The 24,181-nt window shown below is 36.8% G+C and overlaps 2 protein-coding genes, 1 long non-coding RNA gene and 1 pseudogene across 3 annotated transcripts; 2 read left to right on the top strand and 2 right to left on the bottom strand.

Moving 5' to 3' along the window:
• Positions 1 to 930: 930 nt before the first annotated feature.
• LOC137723795 (thaumatin-like protein pseudogene) lies at positions 931 to 1,999 on the bottom strand (annotated as a pseudogene).
• Positions 2,000 to 8,573: 6,574 nt separating this feature from the next.
• Positions 8,574 to 9,493, bottom strand: LOC137722945 (protein P21). The gene has a single exon (XM_068462077.2). The coding sequence runs from the start codon at positions 9,428 to 9,430 to the stop codon at positions 8,753 to 8,755; it is 678 nt and encodes a 225-aa protein (XP_068318178.1). The 5' UTR covers positions 9,431 to 9,493; the 3' UTR covers positions 8,574 to 8,752.
• Positions 9,494 to 13,386: 3,893 nt separating this feature from the next.
• Positions 13,387 to 14,452, top strand: LOC148697360 (uncharacterized). Its single transcript, XM_088691983.1, has 4 exons — positions 13,387 to 13,521; positions 13,617 to 13,694; positions 13,805 to 13,913; positions 14,014 to 14,452. The coding sequence occupies exons 1-4, from the start codon at positions 13,506 to 13,508 to the stop codon at positions 14,114 to 14,116; spliced, it is 306 nt and encodes a 101-aa protein (XP_088548109.1). The 5' UTR covers positions 13,387 to 13,505; the 3' UTR covers positions 14,117 to 14,452.
• Positions 14,453 to 22,973: 8,521 nt separating this feature from the next.
• On the top strand, positions 22,974 to 24,002 carry LOC148697361 (uncharacterized). The gene is made up of 4 exons (XR_015961211.1): positions 22,974 to 23,238; positions 23,373 to 23,495; positions 23,607 to 23,745; positions 23,874 to 24,002. It is a non-coding gene; the product is annotated as an uncharacterized LOC148697361 (long non-coding RNA).
• Positions 24,003 to 24,181: the final 179 nt, after the last annotated feature.

The raw sequence follows: 24,181 nt of genomic DNA on the forward strand, positions 1-24,181 counted from the left end.
AATTCTATGAAGGAATAACTGGAAATCGAGTCATTTGCATACTTGTCATGTGTGCAGAAAGAACCCCTAACTAGTCCATCATCCATTAAAAACCCCAAAAACGTTTCAAAATCAGTTTTACTTTGCAATCTGTTTTCTCAACTTTAATTTCGTCCAAATCAAATCCCCCTTTACTTTGAAGTCTCAATTTAGTTAGAAATTGTTTTGGTTCATGTTTTTAAGTGTTTTGAGTCAAGTTTTCAACCAATTTCGTCCAAATTAGTGTAGGTGCTCAAAACTGCCCAGAAAGTGGTTTTTAGGCAGTTTTGAGTCTTCTAGTTGCTGTTTTGAGTTTTTGTTTTGTTTTAGTGTTTTAACTTTGGTTTTTCATTCTTTGAGTCCAAATTAGTGTTTTTAACTTTGTTTTGGAGTTCTTAGGTCAGTTTTCAAGAGTTTAGCAATCCCTCCTAATCCCCGGTTTTGAACGATCCCTACTTACATACTTTGCTACAATTGTCAGAAGAGGGTTTAATTTGTGTGCTTAATATATATCGCATCAAAAAGGTAAGATACCTAAATCACTAATTCACTATGCATGCTTTGTTTTAGAACGCAATATAATTTAAACTGTAAGATGAACGATGAACATATACTTGAATCAACGTATAAGAGCCTAAAGATGCAATGATGTTGATTCAACAGGCTTAGATATAAAACGAACTCTAGTTGAAGAATCTAAATGAAAAATGATGTGATATCCAAGTGGTAAATGCAATAATGTTTATATATATCTCAACAGATCTTTTTTGTAGGTTAAATGACTTGCTGAGTATCCTCCTTTGGACTTTCTTAACTAGGGAAATTGTGTAGCTAGTGTTGCTTGGATGATTAGTCCTTAAACGTCTACTTTTCGGCTTAACTACATAAAAGGAAAGTACGTAAAAATCTTAATTAGGGAAATTGTGAAGCTATAGTTGCTTGGATGATTAGTTATTAACTTGTTACAAGTACTTTGTTACATAATGCACACCATTACATGTGCTGCCAAAGACGTGATTTTTTCAAATCAAAACTAAAGCTTTTTATTGATGATTAAGCAATACAATACAAAACAGCCCAGATGATATCCGGTAGCTGACCAAACAAGAAGAAAATAAGAACTGAAATAAACTAACAACTTGGTCAACTGATGTGCCACGACCTTATTGCATCGTATGTCTTATTGTAAACACTAGCAGATATATATGCCTTGTAGTAAGGCAGCATATACATGCCTCAATCATGGGTAGAAGACAACCTTGTAGTTAGTTCCACCAGGACATGTAAATGTACTGGTTTGGTCATCCTTAGGATAACTATAAGCATCCGGGCATCGAATCTTAAAAAACTTAGAAAACTCTGTAGGGCCACAATTTCCAGAATTGCAACAATATTGATCAGTCTTGAACACAGTGCAAGGATTGTTGCACCCTCCTGGAGCCTTTAGTTGGCTAGGGCACTGCCCATTAATATCATCTGTGCACCTAATCCCCTTAGTGCACCCACCAGACGTGGGACTAAAGTCCATAGGTACATTAAACCCATCAACAAGAGAGATGTCAAAGAAATCCAAGTTGTTAAATTGATTAAGGGCATATTCAGCTAGGGTGTTTGGTGGTTGACCATAGCCTTGGCATTGGAGGACACCCCCACAATCACCAGTTTGGCATTTGCCACGTCCTGCTCCATCGAAGTTGCATCCTGTCCGGCCTCAAATGCGAGCCCCTTTGGTACTGGCACTCACATCTAAAGCCCAGGATTGGCCTTTGCCGAGCTGGCGGCCACCACCTGGCACAGCAGCTGCCCATACAGTGTAGGCACAGTTGTTTTGGATGTCAAATCGAGCTGCATTGGTTGATGCAAAGAAGAGAATGGCACATAGGATGGAGAAAACTGAGAGGCTTTTATGAAGGCTCATTGTGAGAGCTAAGCGATACCAAAATTTGTAGATTGGTTTTTTGTATGGTTGTGTTTTGAATTCTAAGGTGGGTCATGAAGTTATATAGAGTGCATTAGTAGTACTTATGTTCGACATTAAATGATGTCAGTTTATTAGCTCAACATTTCCGCCTAGGCCCACTGCTCCAAGTTTCCACAAGAAAAAAGTGAGAGACTTTTCCAATAAATGATAAATATCTCCAATTTCCTCCTTCCATACTATATCTTTTCAGCATTACTTTTTATTGAATAAATAAAGAAGAAGTTACGTATAAAAATTTATAAAAATGTGTACAAAAAAAAAGGGTGAATTTGTGCTCACTATTTCACAAGTGGTGGTAATCATTTCTATCATACTTATTGTTATTGGATGAGTTTTAATATTTAGACCTATATCTATTTATTACATAAATTTCGAAATTTATATTCATGTAATGGTAAAATTGTGACCATAACCATCACTTAAGGGTGGTGCGAAAAATAATTCCTTCGTTTTGGTAAACAAAATCAGTGAAACACGAGTACTTAAGTGTGCAATAGTTGCTTAGATGAAAATGCTTCTACAGTAATGAGGAATGACTAGAAACAGATTTTTCCAAAATCAAAGCGTAAAATGTAGACAAACCTACCCAGTTTGTAAACAGTTGGAATATTTACGCCTATTCTTTACATATTACAGAGAATTTAATTAAATTATTAATTATAGGGTTGTAAGTTCAAAGTATTAGTTTGAATTACAATATTTTTATATGAAGGTGTTTGGGAATCAGGTTTTCCTAGTTGTTGAAGACGGTACCGATTAGAACTGGTAGTTTCTTAACTTTCAGCCATCGCTGAGAATCCAGTCACCCTCTTCTTAGTTAGTTCTAGACTTGGAGTAATGGGATTTAGTTATACATATACAATATTGAGTGGTGCGGATCTCTCAATTGGTGAGCTCCGGCCACAAAGGTCTGGAGTGGATCTCCTTCCACCTAGGCAGACAACATTGGTGATGGTTACTACGGGAAAAGGATCCTCGCCAAATCTTTTTCTTAAGGATCCAGTAATCGTGTTCATTTATCGTACATAGTACGGTCAGAAATCATTTAAAATTTAAAATTTAAAATTTAAATTTAAATAATACATAACGAAAGCTGACCACATGATATACGAACACGATTACTAGATCCCTAAGATCCCTAGAAAAAAAATCTGACGAGAATCATTTTCCCTACCACCGTACCACGATGGATAGCCACAGAAAAGTCTCAACGACCAGAAATTAACTCTAAGCATCAAACTAGCCACACAATATTATTTCACTTCACATGGATACAGATTTGATCTACTCCACCAGTATTGCTAGGCCTTATAATACTACCCAGTCAAAGCCTAATTTGGTCCAAAGTGATCTATCAATGCCATAGGAAAAAGTCTGTCGGTAGAACTTTGGCATATAGCGTAATCAAATGGTATAATTCTGTGGTAGATGCTTTGGCATATAGCCTATTTAAATGGTATAATTCTATGGTAGAAGAAGATGATTGGTAATGTTTTTGGTTTTTAGCAAAGATTAAGGTTTGTGTGGGTGTAGATATTTCCTTTTTTGTTTTTTCACATAATTCAAAATTAAAATGGAAGAGGAAGATAGGGTTTGTGTGGGTGTACACATACCCCTCTTTAGTTCTTACCAAAATTACGGTTTGAGCAGGTGTAGATAATTTTAATTAGAGAAATTTTTTGAAATGTCATATGAACTTGTACGAATTTTTTAATTTATCATATAAACTAAAATTTTAAGTAATTTGTCATACCAACATTTTGAAATCATTAATTTGTCATCTCTCTCTAACTCTGTTAAGTTTTCCATCTAATATAAGTCATGTGCCTCACACATGACTTGTGTTTAGAGTTATTTCGGTCATTTTAAAACCTTACTTCCATTTTATTAAGTTTCTTCTAGATATTCCAAATATGTAATGATACACAAGTGAAAGTTTGCATTTTAGCATGTCCCGAACACATAATTTCATACGAGCTCTTTAAATGAGAAATAAGTTGACGGTTTGTGCCATAAATTAAGTTGTAGATGCATATGCGCTAAAGAAAAGTAAAAAGTTTAAGTGCTTGTACTAAAGAAAAGAAACAAACTTGTAAAAATATGTTAAAATGACCTAAATAGCTCCGAACACAAGTCATGTGAGAGACACAACTACTTCCCTTTATTTATCCTCCATCTTCTTCATCTTCTGGTGGCATATTTGCTATTATTAATGGTGAAAAATTGAAATTTTGGATTGGTGGTGGGCCCAACTACTCCTAACCAACTATTAGCAAATTGCCTCTGTTTTTTATTATATGGGAGACAAATTTTTGTTTGTTTTTCATTTCAGTGCTTCAATTCTTGGCCATGATTTTTTATGCATTGGACATGGACATGTGGAGAGGAGAAATTTGTCTACACAGTACGAATACATCATCACGCTTATGTTTGCGACAAAATGATAAATATATGTGTATATTTTTATAAACAGTGTCGTTAAATTTCATAAACAATGTATAAAGTTTCATAAATAGTGTTGTAAGTTTTCATAAATAGTGTCTTAAGTTTCATAAATAGTGGAGAAAGTTTCATAAGCAGTTTAAGGATTTGCATGGATCCGCACGTTAGATTTATTTTTTAATTTTTTTTAATATTATAATTTTGTCATTTTCATTAAAATTTAAGTTCTTTTGTCCTTTTTATTAAAATTTAAGTCTTTTTAATTAAATAAAGTTATAGCATGGTTTTTTTGTGACATCCCACATCACCCAGGAGAGTGGATCCTGTAAGCCTTATATGTATATTCTCATTTTTACCTAGCACGAGGCCTTTTGGGAGCTCACTGGCTTAGGGTTCCATCGGAACTCCGAAGTTAAGCGGGTTCGAGCGAGAGCAATCCTATGATGGGTGACCCACTGGGAAATTCTCGTGTGAGTTCCCAAAAACAAGACCGTGAAGGTGTGGTCGGGGCCCAAAGCGAGCAATATCGTGCTACAGTGGAGTCGAGCTCTGGATGTGGTGAGGCCCCAAGCCAGGATGTGACAATTTTTATTAAAATAAACTTAGTTCAAGCCTTTTTCATGAATGTTCCCAAATATCTAACCCTAGAGAATCTTCTAATATACTAGGATTTATACAATCATAATCTTAATCTAATAGGACTACAACATTATTGTATTATTATTCTATATAAATTTAAAAAAAATTAATTTTGAGTTATTTTTATAGTATACTATAGGCAAAGAGTGAGATTAAAAAATTATAAAACATCAAAAATAAAAATATCAAGTAATTTAAAAATACTAGACACGTTAAAAAGAATATAATAATTAATTTACAAGTGCAAAAACTGTGAAAAAAAAATGCACAACGCTCGTGATCGCATCCTCTACGCTTTGAGGATGGGTACATCGTCGTTTGAATTTTTAAAGCCATACAAACCCTCATGAATAGTATTTTAAGGGAGTTCAAAATAAACCAATATCATTTTCCTTAGTGATTAATGAAAATTGAAGGGTTTTATTGTCAAAAACATGCAAGGTTTCCTCAACCTTGAAACCCAACACCTTTGATTTTGCATATCTTTAAACATTTGGTATTTTGTAGTAATGTACTAATGTTTTTTCATTAGACTCTTATTTTGGGGTATGTAATACTTAAAAGACAAATGTTGTTTTATGTTTTAAAGTAATATTTATGTGACAAATTATTATGTTTTCAAATTTTTGGGGGTCAAATTATGTTTTTCATTTTTATTATTTATTGATTTACTTAACGGATAATGGGTCGGGTCATCTTACCTGATAATATTAACGGGTCAATTTCGAGTCGGGTCAAATTATCCGTTTACTTTAACGGGTGTTACACGACATGACCCATTTTGATATTGGGTATGTCAAACGACACGAACATTAAAAACATGACACGAATGCCAGGTCTAAGTTTTCCTTACAATTAGAGTCAAGGTCGATTGAGGTTTTATCAGGACTTAGAACTTGCAAACCACTATATTACAGCTTGAACTTGCCGATTCTAGCAACAGCTAATTAAAAGGACACACTTGCAATGCAATATTAATTAGGGAAAACTAATGATAAGGGCTTGAAAACTTTGAATGTTAACCAAAAACTATGTAATAACTTTATTTAATGGTTAGGACAAATCCCAATATTGAATCAGTCCAATTAAAATGGCCCAAACATTGAATTTCCAATTTTACATTTAAATCTTTCAACACTTGGCGCGCCCAATCCCATTTAACAATTCTCTTTGCTTTTAGATCTCTCTGCTATTCTCTGCCTCCATAACCTCAAATCCTTTTATACTCGACGTGCCCACACTCATTCATACGCATGCAGAGTTAAAGAGATGGTATGCTTCTGAAATTTTTCCTCACTTGCTATCAATGGTACGCTTCTGAAATTTTTTCTTGTAAATTTCAATTCTTTCTGGGAATTTGACTTAGGCTTTTTCTTTTGGGTCACTTGGGTTGAGTGGCATGAGTAATTTTGTACCCTTAATTGCTTCTTTCCCTGATTTGGGGGCTTTGTTTATGATTCATACTTTTGTAGAGCTTTAAGAGGAAGTGAGTGAGTGACTAAGTGAGGAGAGGGATAGCTTTGTTATTGGAGAAGGAAGATTACTACTGCTACTAGTTGATGATTTTGCTTGATTTGGTGATGAGAAAATGATGGGTTTTGTGGTGGTGGTGGTGGAGGAGAAGAAGGAAGGTGGGGCTTCTCAATTTTGACTTTTGACCATAGAAAAAAGAGATGAAATGAAGTAGGAAAATTAGGGGAGGAGGAAGGAAAAAGAGATCCCCTTTGGATCTTTATCAATTAATTCCAAATCAGAAAAGGGCTTAACAAGCATGACAGTAACAAAATAATTCATACTATTTCTGAACTGAACCAAAATAATTTACATTATTTCTGAATTGAAAAATAAACACTATTTATGAATCTACAACAAAAATTACACATTATTTGGGAAAATGAATCAAACTCAACACGTTATTTCTAGAACTACAGAGAATAACCCACACTATTTCTGAAATTGAACTAAAATATCACACACTATTTATGGAACTACAACAAAATAACCATAGACTATTTCTGAAGCTATAGCAAAATAACTCACACTATTTTTGAAACTTAACCAAAATAATCCACATTATTTCTGGAACTACAACAAAATAATCCACACTATTTATGAAACTATAACAAAATAACCACACTATTTCTGAAACTTAACCAAAATAATCCACACTAATTCTGGAACTACAGCAAAATAACAACACTATTTCTGAAACTTAACCAAAATAATCCACATTATTTCTGGAACTTAACCAAAATAACTTAGACTATGTCTGGAACTACGGCAAAATAACCACACTATTTTTTAAACTTAACCAAAATAATCCACATTATTTCTGGAACTACAGCAAAATAACCCACACTATTTTTGGAAAAACAACAAAATAACCGCCCTATTTCTGAAACTTAAGCAAAATCACCCACATTATTTCTAAAACTAAACCAAAATAATTCAGACTATTTCTGAAACTACAGTAAAATAACTCACAATACTTATGATCGGTCACTAAAATGATTTGGGGATCAAATTCCATCTTCCTTGTAAAATCGGGCCCAATTATCTCAAATTCCATCTTCCTTAATGGTGGTGATGAAAACGGTTGTATGACTTGAATGCTCTGCCTTAATGGCAGTTAAAGAATTTGTACTAGTTCAAAGTTACTGTTTGATGAAAGCAGTTGGTGCTCCGCCTTAATGGCGGTGAGATTTATATGGTACATCTTAATATTTGTGAATTGGCTAAGGATTGGTTTAGGCTCTATTAGGGGTAATTATAGAAAAAAATAATTTTATTGCGGGTTGGGCTTCACTTCAGCCCATGTTTTTAATGTTTGTATGGCTATTTTATGAATAGTTTTGTTTTTATGATTAAATATCAAGTCCTTTTGATTAAATAAAAGTTTATGATGGTTTTTGGTTAAAAAAAAGTTGGTCCAAACTTTTTTTATTAAAGCTCCCTATTAATTAACTAGGATAGTTGGCATTCAAACATACAACAAAAAAGGTAAAATACCTAAATCACTAATTCACTATGCATGCTTTATTTTAGAACGCAGTATAATTTAAACTGTAAGATGAACGATGAACATATACTTGAATCAACGTATAAGAGCCTAAAGATGAAATGATGTTGAGGCTTAGAGATAAAACAAACTCTAGTTGAAGAATCTAAATGAAAACTGATGTGATATCCAAGTGGTAAATGCGATAATGTTTATATATATCTCAACAGATCTTTTTTGTAGGTTAAATGACTTGCTGAGTATCCTCCTTTGGACTTTCTTAACTAGGGAAATTGTGTAGCTAGTGTTGCTTGGATGATTAGTCCTTAAACGTCTACTTTTCGGCTTAACTACATAAAAGGAAAGTACGTAAAAATATAACTTTCTTAATTAGGGAAATTGTGAAGCTATAGTTGCTTGGATGATTAGTTATTAACTTGTTACAAGTACTTTGGTACATAATGCACACCATTACATGTGCTGCCAAAGTCGTAATTTTATTTAAAGCAAAACGATAGCTTTATATCAATGATTAAGCAATACAATATAAAACAGCCCGGATGATATCCGGTAGCTGGCCAACGGATGTGCCACGACATTATTGCATCACAAACCTATTGTTCGTATACTTTATTGTAAAAACTAGTAGCGAAGGAAACATATATATGCTTCAATCAAGGGCAGAAGACAACCTTGTAGTTAGTTCCAGTAGGACATGTAAATGTACTGGTTGGGTCATCCTTAGGGTAACTATAAGCATCCGGGCACCGACTCTTAAAAAACCTAGAGAAGTCTGTAGGGCCACAAGTTCCAGAATTGCAACAATATTGATCAGTCTTGAACACGGTGCAAGGATTGTTGCACCCTCCTGGAGCCTTCAGTTGGTCAGGGCACTGCCCGTTAATATCAGCCGTGCACCTAATCCCCTTAGTGCACCCACCAGACGTGGGACTAAAGTCCATAGGTACATTAAACCCATCAACAAGAGAAATGTCAAAGAAATCCAAGTTGTTATATTGATTAAGGGCATATTCAGCTAGGGTGTTTGGTGGTTGACCATAGCCTTGGCATTCGAGGACACCCCCACAATCACCTGTTTGGCATTGGCCACGTCCTGCTCCATCGAAGTTGCATCCCGTCCGAGCCCAAATGCGAGCCCCTGTGGTACCGGCACTCACATCTATGGCCCAGGATTGGCCTCCGTCAAGCTGGCGGCCACCACCTGGCACAGCAGCTGCCCATACAGTGTAGGGACAGTTGTTTTGAATGTCAAATCGAGCTGCATTAGCTGATGCAAAGAAAAGAATGGCACATAGGATGGAGAAAAGTAAGAGGCTTTTAAGGGGGCTCATTGTGGGAGCTAAGCGATACCAAAATTTGTAGATTGGTTTTTGTGTTGGTATGTTTTAAATTCTAAGGTGGGTCATGAAGTTAAATAGAGCATTGGTAGCACTTACGTTCCTCACCAAATTCAACATTTCCGCCTAAATTATAGGCGGCCCGATTCTTCTAGTTTCCACAAGGAAAAAAAGTAAGAGAGACTTTTCAAAGAAATGATAAAATATCTCCACTTTTGTCTTCTACGCAATATCGTTTTAGTATTACTTACTTTTTTATTGAATAAATCAAGGAAGAAGTTATGCATAAAAATTAAAAGGAATGAGTAGAAAAAGAGTGCATTTTTGCTCATCATTCATTGAGTGTTGGTAATGGTTCATGTCCTATTTATTACTATTGAATGAGTTCAAATTTTTAGATTTATGCTATCTACTATAAATTTTTAAATTTAAATTCATTCAGTAGTAATAAATAGGTTGATGAACATCACCGTCACTTGATTGTTATAAGCAAAAATATTTCCTTTGTTTTGGTAAAATAAATCAATCGCATACGAGCACTTGATTGTGCAATAGTTTCTTCAATGAAAATGCTACTACATTAATGAGTAATGACGAGAAAAAGATATGTTCAAAATTAACGCATAAAATGTAGCTAAACCTATCCAGTTCATAACAGTTTGAATAAGATAATACTAGGTAGATCAAATTTTTAAACTAAATTTACAAATTAAATGATGTGCCACCAATAGGAAATAAACATGTTAACAAACACTTGATTAATAATCCAATCATCAACAACTAAAACGTTCAGTTTACTAAGTTTGGTTTAAAAATTTGGTCTACCTAGCATTACATGTTGAAATATATACACCTTTTCCTTACAGATTAAAGAGAATTTAGTTAAATTTTAATTACAGGGTTCTAAGTTCACACTATTAGTTTCAGTTACAGTATTCTTATTCGGATATGCTATCCACACACCATTTTTTACTTCTCACACACCTCTTGTTAATTTTTGTCCGTTGATTTTCTTCAATTCATCTTATCCGACGGCCAAAAACAAAATATGTGTGGGAGAAGTAAAAAAGAGTGTGTGAATATCACATCCCTTCTTATTTGATGGTGTTTGGGATCAACTATTGCTAGTTTTAGGAAACTTTTGACGCTCTCACGAAAATCTTAGATTGAAATCTTATTAATTTGAATACTTTGATTAAAAGATAAATATTAAATTTCAGTATTAATTAATAATTTTTAACTTAAAATAATTTCATAGATTGTCACAAAATAACTAATTATTTCATAAAGAAATACACAAACAACTTTGTTTTAGAGGGACAAAATTTGTCCACATATTCACACAGGAGACCCATCAGCTAAATGAATTCACAAAATTTCTGGAAACGCACGCGCCCCATAACCTCTAGAAGGACCACGTGCAGGCCCACGATATTTTAAAAAATAATAATAAAATGCAGTGTACAACATTAAGAAATTTCGGAAGTGAGAGATCTATTGTAACGACCCAAAATTATAGAAAAAATATTCTCGAAGCAAGATTCAGTGGTAGACCAAAAACAATGTCATGGTTAATTAATATTCTATAAATTATAATAAATTTAATTCGATCATTTTATGGATGCATCTAACCTTCTTGTTAGATTACTTACATACTCTCAAATGAGATCAAGCTATTCGTAGTTCACCGTCAATTAAACAATTTTCTAAAATCTTCAGATGGCGATCATTTACGATATTAAACTCAAACAATTGAATCACATCAAACAAATATCAAATATAATTTCAAAACGTCAAAATTAACTTAAAAAGGCAACGTTGAGTTTCTACCTTTCGCAAAAAAAAAAAGAAAAAAAAAGGCAATGTTGGCCTACTGGCCACGAGCCATCTCAGGCGGCGAATTCCGACCAACTTCAAAAATTATCAAATTTTACAAACATGTAGAGCTCAATGAGGGAAACATTTTGCATACCTTGGCCGAAGTCCAATTCGGCTTGGAAACACCTGAAATGGCCATCAATTTGTCAACCATCAAATTGAGTGAGCTTCGATTCATCTAACCCGTCACTCCACCGCCCCCAAACTGGTTTGGGTTTTGTTCCTGGGCCCAAGAGGAGCCTTTTGGTGGTGGTGATTGAAGGGAACACTTCAGAAATGGTGGATCATCAACGAAGGACCATCGCACCCACCGGTGCGGTTCTTTATGAAACTGAGGCCAAATTGACTCGGGTTTTGGATGAAAATGGTAAAGGAAGGGATGCTAGGTCTACTCTAGGTGGTGAGTGGGTTCAATTCGTCAGAAACCCATCATGAAAGGCGTCGTAAATCATGGATGTTGTTGGGTCGGGTAGCGAGTTAAAGGGAAGGAACTCAGTCAGCCAGTTCTTCATTTCTCCCATTTCCCTCCTTTTTCTCCTCTCCCATTGGGCAGCCACTCCCTTCTTCCCTCATTTCTCCTCTCATCTCTCCATCCTAGCCATAGACATGGAACCGAGATCACCACTCCAGCAAATCTAGAGCCTTCCAAATTAATGGTCAAATCACCATTTTACCCTTACCTTTGTCCATTTATATCTCCTTCATTATAACTCCGTTTCACAAACGGTTTTCCCCTACGTGCTCGTGGGATCGAGCTCTATCCAAATATGCCAAGAAATACAATGAAGCATATAAGGATAAAATATGTCCTCGTATAATTATGTTTACCCAACTATGGGCATTTTTGCCTTTTTAACTTATCAAACAAGTATACTCCGTAACATAAATGTGTCATAACCACAAATACGACTACAAAATACTTAATTTAATAATAAAATCCAGGAATAAGATTTCACCTTTCCCCACTTGAATTTCATAACCATAAATCGATTTATTTCCCAATTTCCTCCCCATATTCCTAAACATGAATATCTAATTCATCTATCTAAAATTTTTCAAGGTATTACATTCAACCCCCATTAAAATAAATCTCGTCCCCGAGATTTAAACCACTAAATAATGGAAAGGGATTTATGAAGGCTCATTGTGAGAGCTAAGCGATACCACAATTTGTAGATTGGTTTTTTGTATGGTTGTGTTTTGAATTCTAAGGTGGCTCATGAAGTTATATAGAGTGCATTAGTAATACTTATGTTCGACATCAAATGACGTCAGTTTATTAGCTCAACATTTCCGCCTAGGCCCACTGCTCCAAGTTTCCACAAGAAAAAAGTGAGAGACCTTTCCAATAAATGATAAATATCTCCAATTTCCTCCTTCCATACTATATCTTTTCAGTATTACTTTTTATTGAATAAATCAAAGAAGTTACGTATAAAAATTTATAAAAATGTGTACAAAAAAAAAAAGGGTGAATTTTTGCAAACTATTTCACAAGTGGTGGTAATCATTTCCATCATACTTATTGTTATTGGATGAGTTTTAATATTTAGACCTATATCTATTTATTACATAAATTTCGAAATTTATATTCATGTAATGGTAAAATTGTGACCATAACCATCACTTAAGGGTACGTGGTGCGAAAAATAATTCTTTTGTTTTGGTAAACAAAATCAGTGAAACACGAGTACTTAAGTGTGCAATAGTTGCTTAGATGAAAATGCTTCTACAGTAATGAGGAATGACTAGAAACAGATTTTTCCAAAATCAAAGCGTAAAATGTAGCCAAACTTACCCAGTTTGTAAACAGTTGGAATATATACGCCTATTCTTTACATATTACAGAGAATTTAATTAAATTATTAATTATAGGGTTGTATGTCACAACCCGTCCCAGAATTTTAATTCCGAGGACGTGAAGTTATGAAAATGCCCTTAAACGGGACTAAGGGGCGTAAAATATATTGTAACTTGATGATTTGGGGATTGGGTAGGATCACACCTCCCTCAAATCTCTCTCCTATTTGTGCATCTTGTCTCTCTCTCTCCTCCCTCACAAACCTCTCATTCTCTCTGTAAGTTCTCTCTCTCCTTCGAACTCACACGGACCACCCACAAAACCACCCTAAAACTATACCAACGAAGGATCTAAGACCACCATCGTACTCCTGAGGACCACACGAACACGATGGTACCAATTTCAGGTGAGTTTCACTTCGGAAAACATGGATTTCAATTTCACTGTGCGTGTGCACTGTTCATGCACACGCAAAACTTGATGTTTTCTGGGATTTTGAAGCTTGTAGGAAGCTTGGTGAGGTCTTAAGGAAGCTCGGAGTGCTTCGTTTGAAGGATTTGGACGTCGGGATCACGAACTGTAAGTTTGGCCGAATTTTCGTATTTTTGGAAAAGTTTGATTCCGTTGTTTTTAGGCCCTAAAACTAGTCCAACGTGGTAGATTATGATTAGGGCTTCATTTTGGTATAGATTACGTGAAAAATGGACGTAAGAACAAGGAGAATGACAAGTTCAAAGTTTGGCCGGAGCTTTCGGGGCTTTTTCCGGCGAATCCACGGCGAGTTAGGGGTCAAGGAAGGTATGGATCTGTTCATCTCGTCAATACCTTCATTTTGATATATAGTACGTCGAAAATGGTTAAGAAATGAAGAAGTTATGACACTTTGAAATTTACCCAGAAATTCCGGCAAAACACCCACCGCCGGCGAAACCAGTCTGGCGACGCGAGGAAGAAGACGCGCGCGTGGGCAGCGCGTGAACAGGGCGCGTGGGGGCGCGTGAGAGCTCCAAATTGAGTTCGGAAAATTGTCACGCGTTCGTGACGTCGTGTAGATCACCGTGGTATATTCATACACCCAAATTGAGCAATGTATGAGAAAGTTATGGACGAATGTTTGGTGTATGTGCGTTAAATAACGTCAATTTGGTTACTTTTTGTATAGGTGAAAATTATACAGAGGAAGAATGTAACCAAGCTAGGGGAGGTTCAGGAACCTATGAGACGTCGATGTGATCAGTGAGTGGGCAGTTATTTTTCAGTATATATATATATACGTATGCTTGACGTATTTTAAAAGAAATACGAATTAAATATCCTGTCATATATGCATCATATTTTAATATGTGCATTACCATAATTATGCATACTGTTGCATGGTGCTGAGGAGGCCCAAGTAAGCTACATTTCAAATACATTTGATATACGTATGAAATACGTTTGGGATACGATTGAAATACTATCATCACATGCATTGGTAGTGGCATACATTTATATATGTGTATTTGGTGCTGTGGACGCACAGGTAAGTGCCAGGTAAGTGGTATTCATGTTTGTATTTCAGTAGTAGTTTGAGATGCTTAGAGAGCTCATAATCTGCACCCCCGGTGTTAGTGCTCCCGCCCGGAGAGGGGCAGAGTCCTTCACGTGATGTTCACCCGCACCACACGCTCGCCTTGGATCCAAGTTAGGTGCAAGCCTTGTCGTGCAGACCACATTAGGTGGTTCCGACTCGTAGGTGACCCGCGATTATTCGCACAGTCTTCACGTGATCGTAGCACTAGAGCGTATATATTACACCCAGTCCTGTCGTACAGACCACGTTAGGTGGTTCCGACTCGTGTGCAGATTCAGATATTGAGTTGAGATTGGAGCTCTATCTGCAGCCGTACAGGTCACGTTAGGTGACTCCCGACTGCCAGATTATATGTTATTGATGTGAATTATGCTTGAGCATTTACATTTCATTATGAGTGTCCGACATGGCATATTCTTGAGCATGAATGATATACCCTTGAGCATGTTGGCATATTTATACATACGTATATATGTTTATTTCTCTGGGAAACTATACTTGTTTTACAGCGAGGGGTTAGTATATTTAAAGAGAAAAGAAAGTTCTGAATAAGTTTGTTTTGCTGACCCACTCAACCTTGTTTTGCGCCCCTCCAGGTTCAAGAATTGCAAAGGTGTGGTGACTACGAGGAAATTCAACGGAGTTCTGACAGAATGGACCAAATGAGGACTCACCTTCGGGTGTTTCATCTTAGAAGTTGTATATTTTAAAGCTTCCGAACTGTGTAAATGGTTACGTCACTCTCACGTGACGGCCAGCATGCCCTCCTTCGGGACGGGGTGTGTCAGTTGGTATCAGAGCCTAAGTTTCAATCTTGGACATCTTGAGAAGTTCTAGTGAATTCTGTCAGAACTACACCGCCTCGTAGCAAACCACGTAGTTAGAGGAACTTAGTCTCCCTGATTTAGCTGTTGGGGGAAATTATCATTTTGGTGATTCAATATATTATCTAAAAGGGACATTTTAAGATGGGTTATGAGTTGAATTTGAATCACCTTATGGAAAAATGATGGACCTAAGGGAGCAAAGCGATGGCTTAATCATTTGGAAAAGACGTTTTGGATTATGCAAGTCAAAGGAATCTTCCTTTTGACAGAAGGGTTGAGACGATTACCTGGTTTGAGTTATGAACTTGTATCCTGGTGGAAACAGGAGTATAATTCGTTGTCACCGGAGGAAACAGCCGATTGAGAATTGTTTAAGGACTTGTTTAAAGAAAAGAATTATTCCTTCGGCATCTTATGATGGTAGAAAGCAAGAATTTGCAAATGTGAGACAAGGAAAGCTGACGATCAATGAGTATTATAGAAAGTTCTCAGACTTGCCTCGTCCCATTCAAATATTGCTGCTATTTTGATTGAAGTGTTATATTGTGTTAGGATGGGTGGCATAAGGCAGTGGTATTTTGGGTGACCACTATCCATTGTAATTCTTACCAGGAGTATACAAGATGTTGTTGAGTCTTGAGGACTCTGAGAACATGTTTAGCGAGAGTGAAGAAGAATAAAGGAATGGGAATCAGAGGAATGATGACAAGGATAAAGACCAGTCATCTCGAGAACCTCGAAAGATTCGGAACTTCAAAAGAAGTGAAGCTAATTCTAGTTCTTTTGGCAAAGGTTTTAATGCCATTGACCAGAGGCTAAGTGATAGATGTATTGGTAATCTCAGATCTCAGAGACAAGGTGATTTTGGTAAAGGAAATGTACCTTTGTGCTGTAGGTACAATAATGGACACCTTTGAGAATGTAGGCAAGAAAGCATTGGATGCTTTACAAGTGGATAGATGGGACATAGAACTGCAAATTATGTCCAAAGCCAACAGAAGCCCTAGCAGTCTTCTTTACCACAACTAGCGCCGATCCAGCAAGTTCCTGGATCTATTAATTATGGTCAGTTAGGCCGTGGTGTACATGAGCGAAGTATTTACACTAATAGAGGTTGTGGGAGACGACAACAAGCCAAGGGATGTGTTAACCACACATCACTGCAAGATACTCAGAATTATTCGGATTTGATTAGGAGTACGATAGTTATTCTTAATGACTTAGCTAGAGTCTATTTGGTAATAATGTAGAAATTTTACGTTATTATTGTTATTGCCTAGAAAGTAGTATTTAAACGCGGTTGAGACGTGTGTATGTATTTCCTAATGAGTGGCAAAATAGTAATATTACACCCTCGAGAGTTGTTGCTTACTTATCGAGACAACGATGATTTATCAGTATTGCGGGCTGCAGACCGTAATATTAATAACTTATTCGTGGATTCGTTAAGCAAGTAAACCGGTAGGTTATCCTATGTTAGTATCGTACTTATTTAGAGTGCTCAGTAATAGTAGAGTATGTATTGTTGCCAGCTACTTTTGTTTCATTAGATTGTGGATTTCGATGTTATTCTAAAGCATATTATGTTATATACAGTGATGAGTTGCAGACTACGCGAGGTGGTACTGAATGTGTGCAAGATATACATGATACGATGAATTAATTATGAGCTATATATGCAGCCGAGGGCTGAGTTGATTAGAATGAAAGAGTATGAGCTATGTTTATAGACGAATGTTGAATTGATTATATGTTATTTTCCATCGGTCAGGATGACTAGAGATTACTTTTGTAAGTATGCAAAGTGGAGTGAGGCAGACCGTTATTTATGCTGTGAGAGCAAAGAGATTATTATCAAAAGGCTGCCAAGGATACTTATCTCATGTGGTGCTAAATAATGTCACTTCTAGTAGTGTGGAAGAAGTAGGAGTAGTCAAACATTTACCTGACATTTTCCCTGAGAATTTACCTGGATTGCCACCAGTTAAAGATGTAGAGTTCACTATTGATTTGTCTCCAGGTACAAACCTTATATTATGGAATGTTGCCTTTTGAACTAAGAGAATTGGAAATTGGTTGATAAAGGTTTTTATTCAACCTAGTACATTACGTTGGGGGAACCCCAGTTTATTGGTGAGAAAGAAAATGGACTTTAAAGACTATCCATTGATTATAGACCATGGAATCGGGTAACGATTGAGAACCGTGATCCATGATGGTGTACTGATGTTTAATGAATCAGCTCAGAGGTATTTGTATATTTTCTAAGATTGACTTGAGGTCTGGATATTATTAGTTGAAGATTATCGGTGAGGATGCCCTTATGATAACTTTCAGGATTCGTTAAGGTCATTTCAAGTTTGGTGATGCCATTCGGAGTGACGAATGCATCTACTACTTTATGAATTTGATGAATGAAGTATTCCAATGATATCTAGACCGATTGTTGTTGTTGCTATTGAAATGATTGATAAGACTAGAGCAAAGTATGCTAAACATCTTAAATTGGTATTGCAAAGATCGAGGGAACGTTGGTTGTATGCTAAGTTTAGCAAATGCTAAAGTTAAATGAATCAAGTGGCATTCTAAGATTTGCTATATCTGCTGAAGGTATTCAAGTGAATCCTTAAAAAGCAGCAGGAATTGAGAAATTGGAATAACCACGAGCCGTAATTGGGATTCGGAGTTATCCTAGCTTAACAAGCTATCATGGACGGTTCGTGAAAGATTTTTCAGTCATTGCTTTGTCATTGACGAGATTGTTGAGAAAGAGGTTATGTATGAGTGGGAAGGAAATTGTGAGCAAAGAATTTAACAACTGAAGTATTTCCTCACTCATGCACGTATTTTAGTATTCCCAGAGAATAGTGGTAATCATAAGTTTTTAGTGATGTTTCTTGAATGGTATTGGATGCATGTTGATGCAAATGTTAGGGTGATTACATACGTTTCACGACAAAAGGAACCTCATGAAATGAATTACCCTACTGGTGATTTGGAAGTCATGATTACCATTTTTGCTGTGAAGTTATGAAGACATTATATTTGGTAAGAATGCAAGATTTTTACGAATCCAAAAAGTCTCCAATATCCATTACTTGGAAGGATTTTGATATAAGGCAGCGAAGGTGGATTGAATTGTTTAATGAACATGATTGTACGACCAGGGTGATCGTAAAATTGTTCTAGCTGATGCACTTGGTGAAAAGACGGTGGTAAGAATTAATGTCTGGCACGCTTGCCAAGATTGTCTTCTTGTGGATTGGAAATCAACTGAAGTAAAGTTGAGAATGGAAGTTTGAGAAGAAGTTGTAATTGCTAATTTTCAAGTTAAGTCTTTTTAGTAAGGTCGTACTCAAGACTCAAATGGTTAACGACGAAAATTATGAATTAACCAAGGTAAAGAAAGAAGGGAAAAAGAAAGATTGCTGAGTTCGAGAATAGGATGGTTATGATTGAACTTGAAGTGATAGTTGATCAATGTACTAAGTTAGTACATTTACTCCAGTGTTGAGTAACGATCATAGTGCAACAGTACTTATATGTTTTATGGAGAAGAGATTTGGGTTACGGAACTGCCGAGTTTCTTAAGTATGTTGGTTGCACAGTTTCCAAAGTAACGCCATAAGGACCATGAAATGTGTCGATTTTTGTTGATTTGTGGAATAAATACTTCTGGATAGAGAAGATTCGATCACGAAAGAGTTTTGGTAGGCCCTGAAACTATGGATGAGTCTTCTCAAAGTATTCAGGTGATTAAGTTTAACCTGAGAGTAGCCAGGAATGGCAAAAGAGATTAATAGTTGAACATGTCACTAATCGAGTGTTTAACGTAGATGATCTTATAATTTTGAAGTTTTCACTTTAGAAAAGTATGATTCGGCTGGGAAAGGAAAGCAAATTAAGTCCTAAGTACATCGGACTTTATGTGATCATCGAAGAGTAAGTGAAGTTGTTTGAATTACTTCCAGAGTTATTGTAAGAGCATGATGTGTTTCATGATTCAACATTTTTAGAAATTTCATCACGAAAAGAAATAGTGAGATTTGGAAAGGAGACAAAATAAGTCTTAAACACATCAGACCGTTTTTGACCACTAAAGGAATCGATGAAGTTGCATACAAGTGGTGATGTCTTCAGAATTGGCTAAGGTGCATAATGTATTATATTTCGATGCGTTGTCACTAGGTGGCAGATTCGTCACATGGAGTTCCGGTGCAACTATTGAGGATTAATCCGGATTAGACTGGTTGAGGAACCAAGGACGACTTTGGATTGGAAAAAGAATGTATTGAGAATTAAGACAGTGTAATTGGTAAAGAATTTGTGAAGAAAGCATTCAGTGGAAGAAATTATGTGGGAGAATCGGATGAGAGAGATTTATCCGAAGCTATTGTATGAGTTTAGATGATTAAGTTGGTTGTTGGAATTTCGGGGACGAAATTCTATAAGGAGGGAAGGTTGTCACAACCCGTCCCAGAATTTTAATTCCGAGGACGTGAAGTTATGAAAATGCCCTTAAACGGGACTAAGGGGCGTAAAATATGTTGTAACTTGATGATTTGGGGATTGGGTAGGATCCCACCTCCCTCAAATCTCTCCCCTATTTGTGCATCTTGTCTCTCTCTCTCCTCCCTCACAAACCTCTCATTCTCTCTGTAAGTTCTCTCTCTCTCCTTCGAACTCACACGGACCACCCACAAAACCACCCTAAAACTATACCAACGAAGGATCTAAGACCACCATCGTACTCCTGAGGACCACACGAACACGATGGTACCAATTTCAGGTGAGTTTCACTTCGGAAAACATGGATTTCAATTTCACTGTGCGTGTGCACTGTTCATGCACACGCAAAACTTGATGTTTTCTGGGATTTTGAAGCTTGTAGGAAGCTTGGTGAGGTCTTAAGGAAGCTCGGAGTGCTTCGTTTGAAGGATTTGGACGTCGGGATCACGAACTGTAAGTTTGGCCGAATTTTCGTATTTTTGGAAAAGTTTGATTCCGTTGTTTTTAGGCCCTAAAACTAGTCCAACGTGGTAGATTATGATTAGGGCTTCATTTTGGTATAGATTACGTGAAAAATGGACGTAAGAACAAGGAGAATGACAAGTTCAAAGTTTGGCCGGAGCTTTCGGGGCTTTTCCGGCGAATCCACGGCGAGTTAGGGGTCAAGGAAGGTATGGATCTGTTCATCTCGTCAATACCTTCATTTTGATATATAGTACGTCGAAAATGGTTAAGAAATGAAGAAGTTATGACACTTTGAAATTTACCCAGAAATTCCGGCAAAACACCCACCGCCGGCGAAACCAGTCTGGCGACGCGAGGAAGAAGACGCGCGCGTGGGCAGCGCGTGAACAGGGCGCGTGGGGGCGCGTGAGAGCTCCAAATTGAGTTCGGAAAATTGTCACGCGTTCGTGACGTCGTGTAGATCACCGTGGTATATTCATACACCCAAATTGAGCAATGTATGAGAAAGTTATGGACGAATGTTTGGTGTATGTGCGTTAAATAACGTCAATTTGGTTACTTTTTGTATAGGTGAAAATTATACAGAGGAAGAATGTAACCAAGCTAGGGGAGGTTCAGGAACCTATGAGACGTCGATGTGATCAGTGAGTGGGCAGTTATTTTTCAGTATATATATATATACGTATGCTTGACGTATTTTAAAAGAAATACGAATTAAATATCCTGTCATATATGCATCATATTTTAATATGTGCATTACCATAATTATGCATACTGTTGCATGGTGCTGAGGAGGCCCAAGTAAGCTACATTTCAAATACATTTGATATACGTATGAAATACGTTTGGGATACGATTGAAATACTATCATCACATGCATTGGTAGTGGCATACATTTATATATGTGTATTTGGTGCTGTGGACGCACAGGTAAGTGCCAGGTAAGTGGTATTCATGTTTGTATTTCAGTAGTAGTTTGAGATGCTTAGAGAGCTCATAATCTGCACCCCCGGTGTTAGTGCTCCCGCCCAGAGAGGGGCAGAGTCCTTCACGTGATGTTCACCCGCACCACACGCTCGCCTTGGATCCAAGTTAGGTGCAAGCCTTGTCGTGCAGACCACATTAGGTGGTTCCGACTCGTAGGTGACCCGCGATTATTCGCACAGTCTTCACGTGATCGTAGCACTAGAGCGTATATATTACACCCAGTCCTGTCGTACAGACCACGTTAGGTGGTTCCGACTCGTGTGCAGATTCAGATATTGAGTTGAGATTGGAGCTCTATCTGCAGCCGTACAGGTCACGTTAGGTGACTCCCGACTGCCAGATTATATGTTATTGATGTGAATTATGCTTGAGCATTTACATTTCATTATGAGTTTCCGACATGGCATATTCTTGAGCATGAATGATATACCCTTGAGCATGTTGGCATATTTATACATACGTATATATGTTTATTTCTCTGGGAAACTATACTTGTTTTACAGCGAGGGGTTAGTATATTTAAAGAGAAAAGAAAGTTCTGAATAAGTTTGTTTTGCTGACCCACTCAACCTTGTTTTGCGCCCCTCCAGGTTCAAGAATTGCAAAGGTGTGGTGACTACGAGGAAATTCAACGGAGTTCTGACAGAATGGACCAAATGAGGACTCACCTTCGGGTGTTTCATCTTAGAAGTTGTATATTTTAAAGCTTCCGAACTGTGTAAATGGTTACGTCACTCTCACGTGACTGCCAGCATGCCCTCCTTCGGGACGGGGTGTGTCATTGTAAGTTCAAAGTATTAGTTTGAATTACAATATTTTTATATGAAGGTGTTTGGGAATCAGGTTTTCCTAGTTGTTGAAGACGGTACTGATTAGAACTGGTAGTTTCTTAACTTTCAGCCATCGCTGAGAATCCAGTCACCCTCGTCTTAGTTAGTTCTAGACTTGGAGTAATGGGATTTAGTTATACATACACAATATTGAGTGGTGCGGATTGGCGAGCTCCGGCCACAAAGGTCTGGAGTGGATCTCCTTCCACCTAGGCAGACAACATTGGTGATGGTTACTACCACCGGGAAAAGGATCCTCGCCATATCTTTTTCCTAAGGATCCAGTAATCGTGTTCATTTATCGTACATAGTACGGTCAGAAATCATTTAAAATTTAAAATTTAAAATTCAAATATAAATAATACTTAACGAAAACTGATCACACGATATACGAACACGATTACTAGATCCCTAAGATCCCTAGAAAAAAATCTGACGAGAATCCTTTTCCCTACCACCGTACCACGATGGATAGCCACAGAAAAGTCTCAACGAGCAGAAATTATATTATATATATATACTAAACGCCTAACTTATCAATTAATTCCTTTTGTGTCCTTTTTACTGTTCATTCGCCAGTGTTCTTCCAATGTTACCCTTCAGTTGCTCTTCAAATCTTGCTTTTTTGGTCTTTTACACAGTAAAATGACGGTTTTGGCCCTCTCCGTCCAATAGATGTCTCTCGACTCCTGCCTCAGAAACACAAGTGGCTCTTCACAAGACTTCTTTCTACAGTAATGATTCTATCACCTGGCATGCTTAGCATAGTGACGCGTGTTGAGCGGGACGCGTGTCACTTTACTCATCTCCTCTTTCTCTGCTTTTGCTTCCGCCTTATCGTTGAAAACCAATGCATCTGGTGTCGGTTCGAATATAATTTCAAGCCCAGAAAATGTATGCTTTTCTTGTCTCCAACCGATCTTGAGGAAATGGTATGCTATCGAATCTAATTGACGATTTTTTTGTATGATTGTTTGTTTTTGAGATTGGGATTTGGGATTTGGAATGTTCGGGTTTTGGGATTAATTTGTTTGGTTTTTGTGTGGATACAACTCAGCAACGACAGGTTGATCACATCCTGAGTTTTCCGACTGATTTATTCAATCCTATCGGTTCTGATTTTTTTCCCTCCATAGTTTCTCCAGCACCATCTGCCTTGCTCTCATCACAACTTCTTTCAGTTCCTCAGGTAAAGTTTCCACCTTTTTTTCTTCAGCAAAATAACAAAGGATTCCAAATTTATTGAACAAATTAGTGATTTTCTTGAAAATTTTAATTTTAATTTTTTTAATGGGAATAGGTGGAATGGTAAATGTGAGTTTCTCTTACCGTTCTTCAGAGGGAAGAGCTTGAGAGACAGTGGACTCTTCTGCTATTCCTCCCCAATCACTTTTACCAATCTGCACAACCCAAATTGAGAGACGGTGCTCTTCCCTGAGGTATGAAAAAGCTTCGAATTAATTTGAGTTGTGCAGAGGAAGCGAATAATTATTTGAATTCATTAATTTTGCTGGGGTTGTGCATATTTCCTTTGAATTAATTTAGGTTGTGTTTGAGCATTGTACAGGCATGAACGCGGGTAGAGAGTATGAGGATAAAGGAAAGAGAAGATGCTGTGATCATCCAGCTTTATCGATTTGTTAAGGCACTTTTCGTACTTTTTTTCTGTTTAAAATTATATGCTTTTCGTCTTTTGGAAGTATTTCATTAAGGATTTTCCATGAATTTTTGAGAATTCCATTTTATCCAAGCTATGGGCGTTGAAATGTCAATACCTTTTTATTCAAAATTTTCTTTATTTGAATATTATGTGTTTAGAAGTGTAAATTTGCACAATTGAATTTTAGTAAATTTTTCATACTCTAATTAAAACAA

Source organism: Pyrus communis, chromosome 4, assembly GCF_041283825.1.
Source record: "Pyrus communis isolate YQ-2024b chromosome 4, ASM4128382v1, whole genome shotgun sequence".
NCBI lineage: Eukaryota > Viridiplantae > Streptophyta > Magnoliopsida > Rosales > Rosaceae > Pyrus > Pyrus communis.